Raw genomic sequence first — 16281 nt, forward strand, 5'->3', positions numbered from 1 at the left:
CAGGGATAAGCACATATCATCACATATCATCACATATCCTGTGGGGAAACTGTACTTAGGGAGGTTTAAATGACTTACCCAGGGTGACACAGGAAAGTGGTGGCAGACCAGGGCCTGCGTGAGAGTTTTCTGATATTGAGACCAGTGTTCTCTAGCCCAAGAAAGCCCCAGAGATGAACTTAGAAGCCTTCGTGAACCATAATAAGAACTATTCAGTGAAATGGACTTGACCACCAACTTTCGGAATTGGGCCTGGGATGAATCGCATGTTCTCATTAATCAGTAGCAGTTAACTATCAGATGACATTGTGAAGATGGTAGGATTTTTTTAAACATCTGGTTGTTTAATTTGTTATTAAACATACTGACTATTGAGTGGGGGAAAAAACATCCTACACATCTCTCCATTGCTGCTGTTTAAAAACAGCTTTGCCAACATCTATCAACTTTGTTTATGTCAAATTGTGCAATTTGTCAGTGATGCTGAATCTGCCAAAAGAAAAGTGAACTTGATTGACAAGTCCCCAGGGTTTCCTCTCTCTTCCTTTTCAATGTTCCAGATGTTTTAAAAAAATTTTTTTAAGTTGGAAGGCTCATCTGCTAGTGAAAAGTGTATCAAAGGAGCTTGGGGGGCAGGGGAGGAATATGGCTTCAGTTTCTGTAGAAATGTTGCCTTCAAGAGACCCCATTTCTTGATTGGTTCAAATCACCCTCCGTTTTCAATTGCAGCCTTTCAATGGAGCCATCTGTTTCGAGGCCCATCTGTCAGGGGCTCTGTTGTGGTTGATTATTAAATGTATTTGCAGCTGGAGATTCAAGAGGGGGGAAAAATGAAAACCCAAACTTAAATGACAAAAGAAAAGTGTCCCCAAGAGTGAAAACAGAAACAGGCTTTTAGTTATTCCCACTCTTAGAAATCAGAGGACTTAACCCTTCTCTGAAAACCCAGGAGAAGATTATCAGCAAACAAGTATAGCAACGAATGGTGGACGTGGGTGGCTTTGGGGCTTTCCACCATTCATTCTCCCTTTTTTGGTGACTGCCCAAGAACACCCCAGTTTACACTGGGGGGATTACCTCTTTCACATTGTGGATACTCTTGTAGGGATAATAATAATCTACCACGAAGTGTTGTTCTAAGGATTAAATTAGTTAATACATGTTAACTGCTTTAGAGCAGTCTTACATACAGTAGGCACTCAGTAAGTGTTAACTGTTTTTATTTGTGGCGAGGCCGGTTGCCACAATACTCTAGAATTGAGTAGAGGCGTCTCTGACCCACCAGAACAAAGCTGCCAGCTGCTCCCCACCCCACCCCCGGGCACCCCAGGACATTGCAATTGTCCTTTCACCAGATGGAAGGCCTGAGGGTAGAGGCCTGGAGTGTTCCGCTTTAGGTCCACCAGGGGGCGCTCAGTCAGTGTTAGTTGAAAAAAATCCAGCATGACCCACTCGACAGGGGGTTTGCCCCCAAATTATCAACTGTGCTGGAAGGCAGAGCCTGAATTTTTCAAATAAAACTGGCACCCCCAGCACTGAGTCCAAATTGGGTTAACAGTGGCATGGCATAGCAGGGCAGTGCCAGCTCCTCCATGTGGCCCTGTCTTGGTGGTGAGTGGTTCTGTAACATTGCTGGACACTGGAAGCATCTCCTGAAACTGTCGTATGGCCAAACCTTATCTTGCCTTGGTTTATTTCACCAGCCAGCAACATTTAAGGAGGACCCATTGCAATCTATTTTGGCAAAGAGGGGTCTTTGCTCCCTGCCTTCCAAGGGTGCAGTGCCAACTCTGGCTTCTTTACTGAACATCTACTATGTGCCGGGCACTATCCTGGGCACCGGGACTGGCCCACAGTGACATGCTCAGTAAGCAGCAGAGACAGGGCTTGTTCCCAGGCTTTCGGATGCCACATCTGATACTTATCCCAGAACCAGCAACGATTAAATCTTGTTTTTATTAAAGCCGTCGTAGTAATCATGGTTCATTTATCGGCACTGATTCTCCCATGTGGTTTGTTCTGAAATCCAGGGCAATTACTCTACAACTGCCCTTCACTGTTCTCATTTCTTCCTTGACTGAATGCACCCTTAAGGTAACAAGCAGAGGAAATGAAGAAGTATAAGTCAGATCTCACCTGAGCCTATAAAACCAAGATGTGAGATTATTATATTGCTTCCTGGGCTAAGTAAAAATGATTGAACACTTTTTACCATAACTATAAAACATCTTTTATAGTAACTACATAATGGCTTATAAGTAGTCTCCTTCAAATAATGTCCCTATTTCCAAAGAGAAAGACCTTTAATTTGCAAGTTTGCCTTGTCTGGCTCATTTCTTATGTATACACCTTACCATTTAATGTCTGCAGTAAGCAAGACTTTTTTCCATTAAAAAGTCCCTGCCCTCCTGGAATGTACATTCTGTTAGGGGAGACATACAAAGTGTCAAATACAAATGTCGGGGGTTAGGTAATGACAGGTGGTCAGGAAGAAAATAAAGCTGGGAAGGGGGTTGGGGTGAGTTTCCAAAGACTTGAAGGAGATGAGGAAGGGAGCCACTGACAGCATCCAAGGCACAGGGAATGGAAGCTGCAAAGGCCCTGAGGCAGAACATTCTTGATGGTCCTGAGGAACAGGACTAGACAAATGTAGCTGGTGGGAGCAAGTGATATAGGGCCTCATGAGCCAATGTAAGGAATTTGCCTTTTACTCCAAGAGAAATGATAAGCCTTTGGAGGATTTGAATCACATGTTCTACCAGGATGCGTCTGGGTACTGTGTAGAGAACAGACCAAAGTTCTGGCTGCACTCACTTGAATTATCTCAAAGCTCCTGGAAACATCCTCATTATTGCTATTAAATATTATACACATTGCCTGGCTGGGTGTGGCTCAGCGGTTGAGCATCGACCTAGGATCCAGGCGATCTGGGTTCGACTCCCAGTCAGGGCACATGCCCATGTTGCGGGCTCCATTCCCAGTCGGGGGCGTGTAGGAGGCAGCCAATCAATGACTCTCTCATCGCTGATATTTCTATCTCTCTCTCCCCCTCTCCTTTCTTCTCTCTGAAATCAATAAAGATATATTAAATATTATACACATTATTAACAGTTGCAGGGCTTGGTTTCTGCCCAAAATTGAGCTCTGAATAACTATTATACCTGGGCCCAGATGGACAGGAGGTAGCACAAGCCTGGAAACTGAATCTCGGGGATATTCACCATCCTCAAGGTCAGCCAGAACACTGAGTCACCATAGCAACAGCTCTGACACCCCATGACACTGAGGTTCCCAGACCTCCTTGGTGTGAACAGTCTCTGGGGGTGGGGTGGGGGGGTCCAACCTTAGGTCTATGGCATCACTTTGTCTATTTCTAATGTCAGATAAATTTGTAAAACACTGTTTTAATACAAGACACCCTCATTTTATGGCACCCTAAATATGTGTAATTATCCCCAAGTCTACTGCAAAATTCTCAAAAATATGTTCACAAAATGAACTCAAATGTATGTGATCAGAAATTATAAATACAGCCTAAATAGGACCTTTAGCCGTAGAAAAGGTAGGAAAGGGGGGGCAAAGTTGGTTGCCTTAAAAATTCAAACTAAGGCCCTCAGAAAACTGGCAGAACATCGTGCATACCAGCTCATGCAAACTCCAAACGACTTTCCCGAAGGCCTCTCTGTATACATCTCACGCTGTTGTAGCTGTGAGCTTAGAATTGCTTTCTAGCGTCTGAGAAAAGCAAGTCTGTTTGTCTTAACTTTTTGATGTGCAGTCTGGATGACAAGTGAAACTGAATGGTGTTGGGGGGAGGACGGTCCCTTAGCTTGTAATAAATGAAATGGCCACCAGGTGGCAGAAAACATTCAGTAAGGGAAGTCCATGCTTTTAAGGTTCCATACAATCTTTTTTTTAAAAAAACTGGGTATTTTACATAAAAATCTGGACTTCCGGTTCGTCCTAAAAAATTGCCACATTGAATCCCCATTCCCACAGGACAACAACGGCTGGTGCTGAGATGTGACTGGCTGGTGCTGATGCTGTGAAGACGACATCAGGTGTCAAGGGGGGAGCCTCTTGAGCATTTATCCACCTTGTGACCTTGTGTATGTCCCAGTTGTATTTAACAAATAATTGTGGGGGTTTTTTTTGTTGTTGTTCTTTTTGTTAATTCTCACCCAAGGATATTTTTTCCTTTTTTTAGAGAGTGGAAGGGAGGGGGAGAGAGAGAGAATAAAACATTGATGTGAGAGAGACACGTCCATTGGTTCCCTCCTGCACGCGCCCATGACTGCGGGGATCCGGCCTGCAACCGAAGTACATGCCCTTGGCCAGAATCGAACCCAAGACACTTCAGTCTGCGGGCCAACACTCTAATAGCTGAGCCAAACCGGCTAGGACACAAGTAATTGTTTTTAATTCCAAAAGAAATACATGAACCCCTTCATCTGTCCAAAAAAAAAAATCAAGACACTGTAAGTAAAGCTGAAGTCCCTTTGGTCTTTTACAGTAGTGGGTGAGCATCACCATTTGATATGCTCAAACTTTAAAATGAGTGTTAATCTGGTGTAAAGTCATGCAGCTTTGTTTTAATAATATCTACCACTTATTGAGCATCTGTTGTATACTACACATGGTGTTATTTAATCTTCATAATCCCATTAGATGGATGAGTAAACTGAGGTGCAGAGAAGCTAAATACCTTGCCCAACATCACACGGGCGGTAAGCGGCATAACCAGAAATAAAACCCAAGGCTGGTGTACTCCGTGCCCCGCGCTCTTTCCCCTTCGCCTTCCTGCTGCATGTAAGTGGTCACAATAAGCTTCCTTTGGTGGCACACTGGGAAGCTGTGGAGGAGAAAGCCATTGCAGGTGGAAGCAGTCCATGGCCCACCACTTGGAGTGCTCCCTGTTGAAGGCAGGTGCCCCTGACAAAATGCTGTCAGCAACTAGCAAGGAGGCTCGTCTCTCACTCTGCCTGTCTCTGCACTCCTTTGAGAAGAGATGGCAAGGGGGGAAACTGAGGCTCCAAGAGCAGAACCAACTGGCCTGAGACCAGGCCCTCAAGAGGGGGTAAATCAAGATTAGGATGCTGACCTCTTGATGCCTGATCTCCTATGCATTCCTCTTGGTCTAGGGTGGCCAGAGACTGGAGCTCAAGATCTGGGATGGACATTAAAAAAATCTGCCTGTCAGCACTCTTGGCTTGTCAAGAGTCAAAAACCCTACGGTAAACTGGCTTGAGTGAAAGAATGTAATCATTTAACTGAAATCACTTAACTGAAAATCGAGGTGACTCCTTCTCAGGCCCATTGGATGTGGGTGCTCCAATGATGACACCCTTACTCTCTCTCTCCAGGTCTTGGCCCCGCTGTCCTCAGTCGAGGTCACACTCAGGAGTTTTCTCCATGTGGTGGCTCCAGAAGTTTAGCAACCCCAGGAGAAATAGAGCATCCATTTGCCCCAGAGTTCTAGCAAATGCCTTAGAATTCACTCTGACTGGCCTGAATTGGGTCATGTGACTCTCCCTGACCCTGTGACTCTGATTGGCCAGGACTGGGTCATGGACCTGTCTTTGGGGTGAGGGACAGAGTCAGCCCCACAGATCCGAACAGAGTGAGTGGTTGGGGGACATTCTGCCCACGAGATGAGGGTGCCGCTACCAGAAGACGTATTTGCAACATTACTTGTTCAGTAAAATGACATGAGTGATTTTTTTGCAGTTTTCAAATATTAGAAGAGTATTTCCTCAAATTTTTGTGCTATTTATAATGTACTGGTCACACATTTCAGGTTTAATCTGCACTATCAACATTTACTACCTCGCTTTCTTAAGTCTAGACAATCAACAAACAAGAAGTCAAGCCCTGCTCCTCAGGGTTTGCCCAGTTAGAGAGTGTAAATACTGTCCGATCTCAAGCTGCCAGTGTGATGTCACTGAACGCAGAGCTGGGAAGAGATGAGCAGTGATATATTATTATATCTCATTTTCATCAGTCAGATACAGGAGACGTGAACAATCTCAAGAACATAGATCAAGGGTCAGTAAATAATAGCCGGTGAGCTAAATTGGGCTCAAGGCCTGTCTTTGAATGGCCTGAGTGAGTCTACATTTTTCAAGGGCTGTATAAATAAATAAATAGCCATGGTGGATGTGACTCAGTTGGTTGGGCATCACCCCATGCACCGGGAGGTCACCCATTGGATTCCTGGTCAGGGCACATGCCTGAGTTTCCCGCTTGATCCCCAGGAGAGGGTGTGCAGGAGGCAGCCAATCGATGTTTCTCTCTCATGGATGTTTCTCTCTCTCCCTGTCTCTTCCTCCCTCTCTCTAAAAATCAATAAAAACATTTTTTTAAAAAGTAAGTAAATAAACAACTATGCAACAGAGACCATATGTGGCTTTTGTCTTACTAATAAAAACAAAAACATTAACCTGCATTCATCATATTGGAATTTCACTTATTTGTCAATTGCAAACCATAGATTGGCTACAGATACAACAGGTTAGCAAAAATCAATGCAATCATTCTGTGAAAACCAACAGACTATAGGGACAGTATTAAGTGCAATAAAGAGTATTGTATATTCTGTTGTTTTTCTAAGTTATTTTTTTCCTAAATGCCCTCTATATTATAATGTATAGTAAGTTTATGTACTCATGTGTATAAATGTATAAATGTACAATTTATTTTTGCTAATCAGTGTTTGTCGCAGGCCCAGCACAGTGGAGGTGCCCAGGAATGAATAGATGAACAGCCCCGGTCGTACTGTTTCCTTTCCCTGTAACCCTCTGTGGCTCCACATTGTCTGAGAAATGGTCAAACAAGTTCTTTCCCGCCTCCAAGCCTTTTATCATACTCTTCCCCCCTTCAGGATTGGGGGTGTGTGCTGTAAGGAGAGTCAAGGGAACCAAAGGCCTTGTGCACATGTGCTCTTTAGACAGTTTCCCTCTAGGGGAGTTGCCTTTGGGGATGTTGCCTTGACTTTTTATCTGTACTAGGCCCCCAGATCCTGTGACCCACAGGTCTATGAGGGACCTCATCTTACTGGAGCAAGCTTGAAATCCCTGCCAAGAAAGTGAGTTTCCCAGGCCTGAGAGTGGCAAGCCCCAGGGGCAAGCAGGAAACACCTAGTTACCTAAAGAATACCTCACTCAGGGACGTGTCTCACAGGCCCAGGCAAGAAGGACTGTGACCCATGATGGGAGGTGAAATCCAGGCTCTATCCATTCTGTCCTTAGAATCTCAAGCCCTCGGGGTGGTCCTGTGATGCCACGAGGAAGCCCCTTGCCCCACTGACATCTTCTCCAGACTCCTTGGTTACAAGCAGTGGAATTAAGCTGAGGGTCATTTTTTGGAAGAGTAAAGGTGTGAGACTGCGGGACCAGGCACAGAAAGGGGGCAGGAGCGAGGAAATGCCATAGGGTTGAGATGCAGGATCCACAGGCCTGACTCAGGGCCCAGAGAATCTCGTCCAGGCATGTGCTGTGATGAATGTCCTTGGAACTCATTCTAGCCCACACTTGAGGGAAACATCTGATTGGCTGAGGCTCCCTTTTCCAGCCCACTCACCACCAATGCTCTAATCATCTCCAGCCAAGAAGTGACCCTGTGAATGAATGAATGAATGAATGAATGAATGAATGAATGAATAGGGTTTTCTGGCCTTCTCCGCAGACTTTCTTACCCCCCCTTCCCTCGGGTTCCACACCTCTGTCTTAGTTTGTCTTACACTCGGCCTATCCCAGAGTCAGTGTGAAATGGAGCTGTTCTCTGGAAGGCAGAACTGTTCACACTCTGTGCCACTCTCTGTCCCAGTTCAGTAGCCGCATCTGGATGTGATAAATAAATGCTCCCTGAATTCAACAGCGACTTGAAATAAGGCCTCCTCCAGCAAAGAGACTGAATCTTATTTATATGTTATCTTTCCTCTTTGGGCCCAGCACAGTGATTTACATACAGCAGGGGTCCAATAATGCTCCTTGAATCAAATGCAGAGCAGGTAGGAATCGTCTACTGATTGTCAGGCACCGTGCCTGGCCCAGAGGGAAGTAGCACTTACTAAGCACCTATCATGTGCCAGAGACTGTGCTAGACACATTTAACCTCACAACAACCCTATGGAGTAGGCACTGTTGTTTCACCCACTTTCCAGATGAGAAATACGAGGCACAGACAGGCCACAGACAGAACTTGCCTAAGCAGTGGAGCGATGGTTCCAGCCAGGCAGTCTGGCTCCAGAGATGACACGTTTAACTACTTTCCCCATTAAACAAGGTATTAACTTCTGGAATTAAACAAGATATTCTGATGCACCCATATGAAATTAAAAAACTACTATGATAAATTAGTCTCTCCAACAGACATCCATAACGGTCAAGCCCCACCCACCCCTTGGGGGAACTGGGCTCAGGACAGAGTGAAGATGACACTTTACCCACAGCTTGAAAAACAAAAAGCTGCACGTCAGGTAACTTTGTCAGGGCATTGAGAACATTATGTCCCCTTCTCTGGAGAGGTTTGGCAGCTGTTATTCCCAAGGGCAGAGCTGTGAAAGAGTAAAAACTGGGCACATTTGTGACCTTGACACCAGGACTTCCAGACCAAACAGGGCAGTGCCATGTCACACTCCTGCTCAAGCCCCACGAGGTCCGTGCCAGGCTTTCTCGCCAGGAGAAGGCAGCTGGGACACCAGCCTGGCAACAACAGTGTGGCTTTTACGGTACAACCTCGAAGGAGGCTCCGGCTCCCCTCTCAGCTGGTTTGCTCTCTGCAAAGCCCCCAGTCACATCCTGCGTGGCAAGCCTGCCTGCCACAGACAGGAACCAGGTCTCCAAGTTCCCTCAGCCACATGTTAGGGGTGTTGACTTCAAATACCAGCTGGGATAGAAGCACTTCCTCGCAGAAGCTCCTTTTATTTCACTAAATGATTCCGTGTGACCGTTTCAGTGGGTTGCAACCTTAGGTACTTATGAAAAATACAGGCCCCCCTGGCCCATCTTAGACCTCAGAAATCAGACTGGGGGCTGGGAGGGGGAGTGGGGCGGTGGCTTGGTGCCCTTTCCACCTCACCAAGTGATTCAGCTGCAGAACTAGGTTGGGAGTCATTCAGATGCTTGATGAGTCATGTGGTCTCTGCTCCCCTCTCCAAAGAGTACTTGAACTACACCCCTCACACACTGGCCCGGACATGCTGGCCTATTTCCCCGAACACATCTAGCCCCTTCCCTCTTCGGGGCGACGCTCGAGCTGTCCTGCCAAGAATGCAGCTCTCAGGTCTGGTGCCAAGGTCTCTGCTCAGGCTCACCCCAATGCGTTGTCTTAGCCCTTTGTTTCTCCTGTGTGGTAATTGCCTCTCCCCAGCAGTCCGTAAGCTCCGTGTCACCTCACCACTGAGAGCCCATTGCTGGGTATATGATAGGCAGCATAGGTGCCTACTGAATCAATACACGCAGTGGCACAGGCACACAAAGAGCAGGGACCAGTTAATTCTAGAAGGTGGTAAAGGAAACACTCACAAGGGAGAGCCTAGGGCAGGCCAGACAGCAGGAAACGTTTCACCCGCCCCCCACTTCCCGTGCCAACTCCCCCACCTCCCTCCAGCACACGTTCCCCTATAGCCCAAGAAGAACCAGGTCCCGTATTCCCAGAACACCATCAGGACTGTGGAGCCAGAAGAGTCTAGATAAGTTTATTGTCATTCAAATATTTCATACAAAAAGGAGCATAGTAATGGGGTTAGGGTTTATGAAAAAATATTTTTAAATGCAGGTTTGTAGACATTGCTCTATTTACAACGGAGAGCAAGCTCTCCCCAACATCACGCACAGCAGCTGCACTTGTCCAACGCTCCTTTGCAGATGCAGCCCTGGGCACACTTGGCACAGCCCACGGGGCAGCAGGTGCAGCAGCCTGGGGAGACAAGGCAGAGAAAGAAGTCAGAGCAGACATTACAGGCACCTCCCTGCCCAACAGCAGGCCTGGCACCAGCTTCCCCACCAGTCCCAGCCAACCCTAAGTTTGAGGTGGCACGTGCTGTCCTGCAACAACTCGTAGGACCTTTGGTAAAGGTCCCACCCACTAGGTAAAGACTGCCCTGACATTCTGAGTCCAGACAGGGCAGAAAGCCTAAAGAGGCAGTGCCAGGACCTCCGGGGGCAATGGAAGTCAGCCCCCAGCCTCCCAGAATCACACAATGAAGTGAGGAAAGTCTTCAAGATCAGAGAAGGGGCACCCCCCTGCCATAGCAGTGCCCAAGAGGGTCCAGAAAACTTTGGGCTGACGCTACAGGAAAGGGCTGCACCAGCAGGTTGGAGAAATGAAGTTCACTTGCATGAAGTGCTCAGAACACTAGAGGGGTCAGAAGCCTGCATCAGGAGACACGTTCTAGTTCTGGCTCCATCCCTGACACTCTTTGGTGACTTCTCTGGACCTTAGTGTCCCATTCTAGAATGGGAGATTAGACTCAACCACCTCTATGGCTCTTTCAGCTCTGATTCTGATTCAGTTACTGAGGGATGTGGGGTAGAGATGCTTGGTCTCTGGGCTGAGGGCTCCCTCCTCTGACTCAGCCCAGCCACAAATTCCCAGAAAAGGGCCCTCACTCACTCTTCTTGCAGGAGGTGCATTTGCAGTCTTTGCATTTGCAGGCGCCAGCACAGGTGCAGGAGCCACCTACAAGGAGGAGAAAGACAGGCAGTGAGATGTGTGACTCAGGAGAGACGGCAATCAATCAACAATCCCTCCCCGCACCTCTGTCGGGACCCAGCGCTGGAAACTCCTTTCCCACCCAGAGCAGGTAAAGACAAGCCTCACTTTCTCTCTTTTAGTACCAGGGAGGTAGGTCCTCTCCTGATTTTACCCCAGAGGGAGGTCCCAGGCTCCAGACACAGCTCAGGCAGACCCGGGCCGGGGTCCTATGTCCTGAACTGCAAACAGGCTATGTCCCGACCTCCCATCAAATCCTGGCAGCGCCGAGGCCTGGACAGAACACTGTGTCCCAGTCCAGCAGCCCCCTGACCCACTGGATGACCTGGAGAACGGCAGCCTTGAGCCTCAGTACCCTCAATTCTAAAACAGAGGCAAAGAGAGACTGAAAAGGCTCTCAGCAGCTTGGCTAGGAGGGACGCACTGACCAACGACAGGCTTCCTCTACCCATCATCCAAACTCTCCCTGCTCCACCCCAAGGTCACTCTGTCCTGTGCTGGGGAAGGGGCACCCTAAAGCCTAGGCTCCGGGGTCCTCACCAGTGGAGCAGGAGCAGTTGGGGTCCATGTCGGTCAGAGGTGAGGCTTCAGGTACAGAGCAAGAGAAGGATCACTCGTGCTTGTCCGACGCGTGGTGGCGCCGAGGGGCCCGAGCGCTCCCTTTATAGGCAGAGCCTGCGGCCCGGGCGCAGAGGCCCCGCCCGCCTTGCACCCGGCGGGGCGGATCCGCGCCGCCCGCAGCGCCCTTGGCGGGCTGCGCGCACCTGCCGGGGCCGGGTGCACGGTCTCCCCGGGCGCTTGGCCTCCGTGTGCACCGCGCCGGCTGCACATTTGGCGCCTGATCACGTGCAGGAGCTTTCGGCACACGGTGTCCCAGCTCCCGGCCCTTCCCAGTTCTCCCCAGGGGCCGACACCCCAGTTCTGGGAACTCAGCCCCCTCGCCCCCGCAGTCTTACCCACCCCTGGCCCCCTTTCCTGGAGCCCGTGTGCAAGCCCGGCCTTGTGCTCACATCCCTGACTTGGCCGGAGGCCCGGAGTTGGGTGCAGAAACGTGGCCGACGCGACCTTTACCCCTTCACTCTCCCCCCTCCTCCATTGCTGTCCATCCCTGCACGTCTCCTGTTTACAGCAACACGGGCGAATAGAGGCCCCTCCTCCCTTCCTTCCACTCTCCACGGCTGAGCTCAGGGATGAATGGGCACATTGTCCTGGGTCTCCTTTGCCTAAACTTTCCAGGGCTTTCCTCGCCTACCGTCCCCGCCCCCCCCTCCAGGATGGAGGTTCCCAAAGCAGGGGATGCACACCCCCCCCCACACACACACCCCCCTCAAGGAAAGGATCATTTTAGGCACTAGGTTGACCTGGCATAAATGACAAGCAAGAAAAGTGAATTCCCTTTCCATGCTCCTGACAATTACGTAACATTTAGCCTGTGCCAGCCTTGCTCAATCACTTTCACTCCTTAAACCCTAACAACTCTGATGGGAAATCCCAGAATTACACACAGCACAAGGAGTTTATAAACAACCCATGGTCAGGTGCTGGGAAGCAGTGCCCTGGATCTGACTCCAGTCACTTCCTGAAGGAAAGCGAAAGAACATCCCCTTTGGCCCAGGGGTTTGTCTGCACCACCTCTATTTTGTCTGTCCAGCTGAATTCTGAGTGTGACAAAGTGATAAATGAAAGGAATATATATATGTGTGTGTGATTTTGTGGCTACCTTCTATGTCTGGAAGTAAACTGTTTCTCATTTTCAGTAGTGGTAAGGAGTTTGCTCTTCATATAAATATAGTTAAGGAAATATGAATGGTTTAAAAATTGTTATGTAAACCACTGGTTCTGGTGATAGCAGAAATGGGGACTCCTGTATCTGCTCAAGCTTTACATCCCTAGTGCGGATCCCTCTTGGTGGGAAGAGAGACTAACCTCCTCTGGGCCACTGGTCTCGTGGTCACATGGTTGATGAGAACAGCACAGGACACAGAGCGAGGCATACCAGGCCCGGTGTATTTTTCTGCAAGTAGAAAAATGTCTCCTATGCTAGGAACAATAAGTATAAATGAATAGCTAATATCATAGGTTACTCACAGTGTGCCCGGCATCGTTCTAAGTTCTTTGCATGCATTAGATCAATCCTAAGAGCCAGACACTATTAATTTCCCTTTTCATAGTGGAGGAGACTGAGCCACAGACAGGTAATGACACCCAGCTGTCAGTGATACAGGTGGGATTGGCACTCGTGCTGGCTGCCGCAGCATCATGCCCTCACCTGCCACCGGGCACCATGACATGACATGAAAGAGGAGGACACCAAACACCTGGCCCAGAGGCAGTGGGAAGAGCAGAGTGGCAGTGAGATCCCTGCGCATAGCCCTGTGACCTCTTGGGCTCCAGTTTACTGTCTCGCAAGCCAGGAGCACAACAGGACTAGCTGAAAGGACCCTTCTGGCTCTCAATAAGGAGCGGCAGGATTGAACACCCAGAGACATCACGTCCCAGGGGGCTCACTGCAGGTCACCCACACTCCCCACAGCACTGCTCCGCAAGGTTCTGTTGCCACCTCCAGCCTCCGACCCTGGGCAGTGCTTCAAATGAGCCTTTCTCCGGAGCACGTTGGGAGTTAAAGGATTCTCTCTACACAAATGTCAATGTGGACATAGTGATCCTAACAGCCACTGTGTAGTATGCCCTAGCCTGGAGCCAGGACACTGTCATTTCTTCCTCACATACAGCTCCTTGCTGTAAATGGGGCAAAGGACTTCCCCTGGTCACACGGCCAGGAAGTGGCACAGTGGCTTGTGGACCAGGACGCCTGACTCCAGAACCCACGTCCTCAGGGAAGGCTGGCTGCTGAGGACCCTCTTCACACAGGGCACCTGCGGGCAAGCATGGTCCTGACTCCGGTCCACGTGACTTGTCTTTCTCTTTGATTTTACATCAAATAGCAACTAACTCCACAAACAGCCAGGGGGGACTAACCGATTAATTAATTACAAGTCACTCACGGGCTAACTCCTGTCTAATAAACACCAGCACGCCCTCCAAACGGTCAAACCCACCATCACACTTGCCCAGGGTTTTGACAGGACACCTGCCACGCCCCTTGGCTACTTGAAACCAGCAAAGTCCTTCATCTGGACATTCTCAGGCACCACCACCCCCAACTGAGAAAAGCTGGGGCAATTCCCTCCATCCCTATGCACTTTGCTGGTTTCAAGTAGCCAAGGGCTGGATCTTGGAGGGGCAAATATCTGCCTGACACAGGAGAGACTTCCTGAGATTCAAAGCCAAGCCACAACCAGGAACTCTCAGTGGCATGGCAGGTGTCCTGTCAGAACACTGGGCAAGAGTGATGGTTCCCAGCGGGGATATTGGGTGGGGGTATTGCATTGCTCTAAGTCTGTGTACTCCACATATTGGGGCGTTTGCAATTTGTTTCAAGTGCTCAGTGCACACTTTTGATGGAAATGCGTACATCGTTTGTAAATATCTAATTTTCTTATTGATTCTTCATATATTTATTGCAGTTATGTGTGTTGAATCTCAAATGGATTTTGTATACTGTCATTTCAAAATTTCTTAGTAATTTATTTTATTTTACCAAAGTTGATATCCATGAATGTTAGAAACTAAAAAATGGTCCTCAACACCTGTGTTTTAGAAGCCAGCCCTCACAGCACGGGCCCTAAGGCTCTTGCAATTGACAGTAGATCACCTGCTTGCCTTAAGGCACTCAGTTTTTTGGGGCCTAACATTTCCATGCAGAAAGCAACTCTCTGACTTCTAGCCCAATTTCCAACCAAGCCCCGGCGCACAAAATTCCTTATTCCTGTTGCACAGATAAGAAACCAGAATCAGAGTAAAGGCAACAACTTTTATTATCCTTCACATATTTCATAGACAAGGGAATGGGACACACAGGTCAGTGTGGAATGAAAAAAAATGCAGGTTTGAATGCGTTGCTCTGTTTACTTCTGGGAGTAGGCTCTCCCCCGACATCACGCACAGCAGCTGCACTTGTCCGATGCTCCCTTACAGATGCAGCCCTGGGCGCAGTGGGCACAGCCCACCGGGCAGCATGAGCAGCAGCCTGGGGACAGCAGGGAAAATGAGAGGTCAGAGCTGAGTTTACCAGGCACCTCCCTGCCCGACAGCAGGCCTGGCACAGTTCCAACGGACCATTAGTACAAAAAGCATGTTCTGTCCTGAAACAATTAGTAAGACCTTCAGGGTTTGGGTTTCACCAGGAGAAGGCTGTCCTGCCCCATCTGAGCCCAGGACAGGGCAGAGAGCCTGCAGAAGCAGTGAGTTTCCCAGGCGCCAAGGAAACTAGTCCCCCAGAGCCACCCACTCACAGCCACAACTGGGCTCCCTCCTCTGAGTCAGCCCAGCCCCAGATTCCCAGAGAAGGGCCCTCACTCACTCTTCTTGCAGGAGGTGCATTTGCAGTCTTTGCATTTGCAGGAGCCAGCACAGGTGCAGGAGCCACCTGCAAGGAGGAGAAAGACAGACAGTGAGATGTGTGATGCAGGAGCGAGAGCAGTCCTCAACTATGCTCCCCACACCTCCTCCTCTGGGCAGGGTCCAGCCCTGGGAACCCCTGTCCCACATAGAGCAGATGCAAGCCTACCCCACCTTCTCTGCCCTTCTGCTGGAGAGGGCGGTGCACTCCCTTGTATTTACCCCCCAAGGATAGCCCCAGGCTCCAGGCCCAGTTCAGTTAGGCTGAGTCTGGGGGCCAGGACCTTACATCCTCAGTTCCTGCCTCTAACCAGCACAGACAACTTAAGAGTCCCGGGCACGCAGCCCCCCCCGGCCACAGATGATGTGGAGCAGGACAGCCTTGAGCCCCAGGCCTCTCCAACAGGAGCGACTGGGAGGCTGGAAATGCTCTAACCAGGGAGGAGGGTCCTTGCCCAGGGAGAAAGCACAGAACCTGCTCTCTGTCTAAGGAGTCCACTTCCACTCAAGCTCAAAATACTCCCTCTTCTCACCCCAGGGACACTGTCATGGGGCTGGGGAACGGGCCTCCTAAGATCCAGAGCAGGGGGTCCTTACCTGTTGGGCAGGAGCAGTTGGGGTCCATTTCCAGCAGAGACGAGGGCAGAGGTCCAAAGAGGAGAAGAGGCTCTTGTGCTGGTGCACCGCGCGGTGGCGCCCAGGACCCCCTGTGCTCACTTTATAGCCCAAGGAGGCGGCCCGGGCGCAGAGGCCCCGCCCCGCCCTTGCACCCCGGCCGGTGCACCGCGCCCGGCGGAGTCCGTGCGGCTCGCCGCGTCCCTGGCTGGGCTGAGCGCACCTGGCCGGGCGGGGTGCACCGCTTCACTAGGGCCGCTGAGCTGTGTGCGCGCCGCGCGGGCCGCACCTTCGGCGCCCGATCACGCGGAGGGGCCTGGGTGCCGTGTGGCACAGGGTACCCAGCCTCCAGGCCTGACCCTTTTCAGTTTTCCACAGGGGGCTGCCCCCTCTGACCTTTACACCCTTGTTACCGGAACCCAGCCCCTGCGACCTCACCATCTTCTCCACCCCGGGACCCCTTGCCACTGATCCCAGACTCCCCCCTTCCAG

General features: G+C 49.8%; 2 protein-coding genes across 2 annotated transcripts; both read right to left on the reverse strand.

Moving 5' to 3' along the window:
* Window positions 1-9681: 9681 nt before the first annotated feature.
* On the reverse strand, window positions 9682-11576 carry LOC308547565 (metallothionein-2A-like). Its single transcript, XM_081118189.1, has 3 exons — window positions 11254-11576; window positions 10615-10680; window positions 9682-9918 (listed from the first exon to the last, which is right to left on the reverse strand). The coding sequence occupies exons 1-3, from the start codon at window positions 11279-11281 to the stop codon at window positions 9827-9829; spliced, it is 186 nt and encodes a 61-aa protein (XP_080974315.1). The 5' UTR covers window positions 11282-11576; the 3' UTR covers window positions 9682-9826.
* A 2997-nt stretch (window positions 11577-14573) lies between these two features.
* LOC308547566 (metallothionein-1E-like) lies at window positions 14574-15871 on the reverse strand. The gene is made up of 3 exons (XM_081118190.1): window positions 15772-15871; window positions 15137-15202; window positions 14574-14803 (listed from the first exon to the last, which is right to left on the reverse strand). Exons 1-3 carry the CDS (start codon window positions 15797-15799, stop codon window positions 14712-14714), a joined length of 186 nt encoding a protein of 61 aa, XP_080974316.1. The 5' UTR covers window positions 15800-15871; the 3' UTR covers window positions 14574-14711.
* Between the last annotated feature and the right edge of the window lie 410 nt (window positions 15872-16281).

Source organism: Miniopterus schreibersii (genome assembly GCF_964146895.1).
Source record: "Miniopterus schreibersii genome assembly, chromosome: 18".
NCBI lineage: Eukaryota > Metazoa > Chordata > Mammalia > Chiroptera > Miniopteridae > Miniopterus > Miniopterus schreibersii.

Coding starts and splice junctions, on each gene's coding strand:
- LOC308547565 (XM_081118189.1), bottom strand. CDS start 11,281: ATGGACCCCAACTGCTCCTGCTCCACTG. Junction 10,681..11,253: donor CAACTGCTCCTGCTCCACTG/GTGAGGACCCCG, acceptor TCCTCCTTGTAG/GTGGCTCCTGCACCTGTGCT. Junction 9,919..10,614: donor ATGCACCTCCTGCAAGAAGA/GTGAGTGAGGGC, acceptor TTGTCTCCCCAG/GCTGCTGCACCTGCTGCCCC.
- LOC308547566 (XM_081118190.1), bottom strand. CDS start 15,799: ATGGACCCCAACTGCTCCTGCCCAACAG. Junction 15,203..15,771: donor CAACTGCTCCTGCCCAACAG/GTAAGGACCCCC, acceptor TCCTCCTTGCAG/GTGGCTCCTGCACCTGTGCT. Junction 14,804..15,136: donor ATGCACCTCCTGCAAGAAGA/GTGAGTGAGGGC, acceptor TGCTGTCCCCAG/GCTGCTGCTCATGCTGCCCG.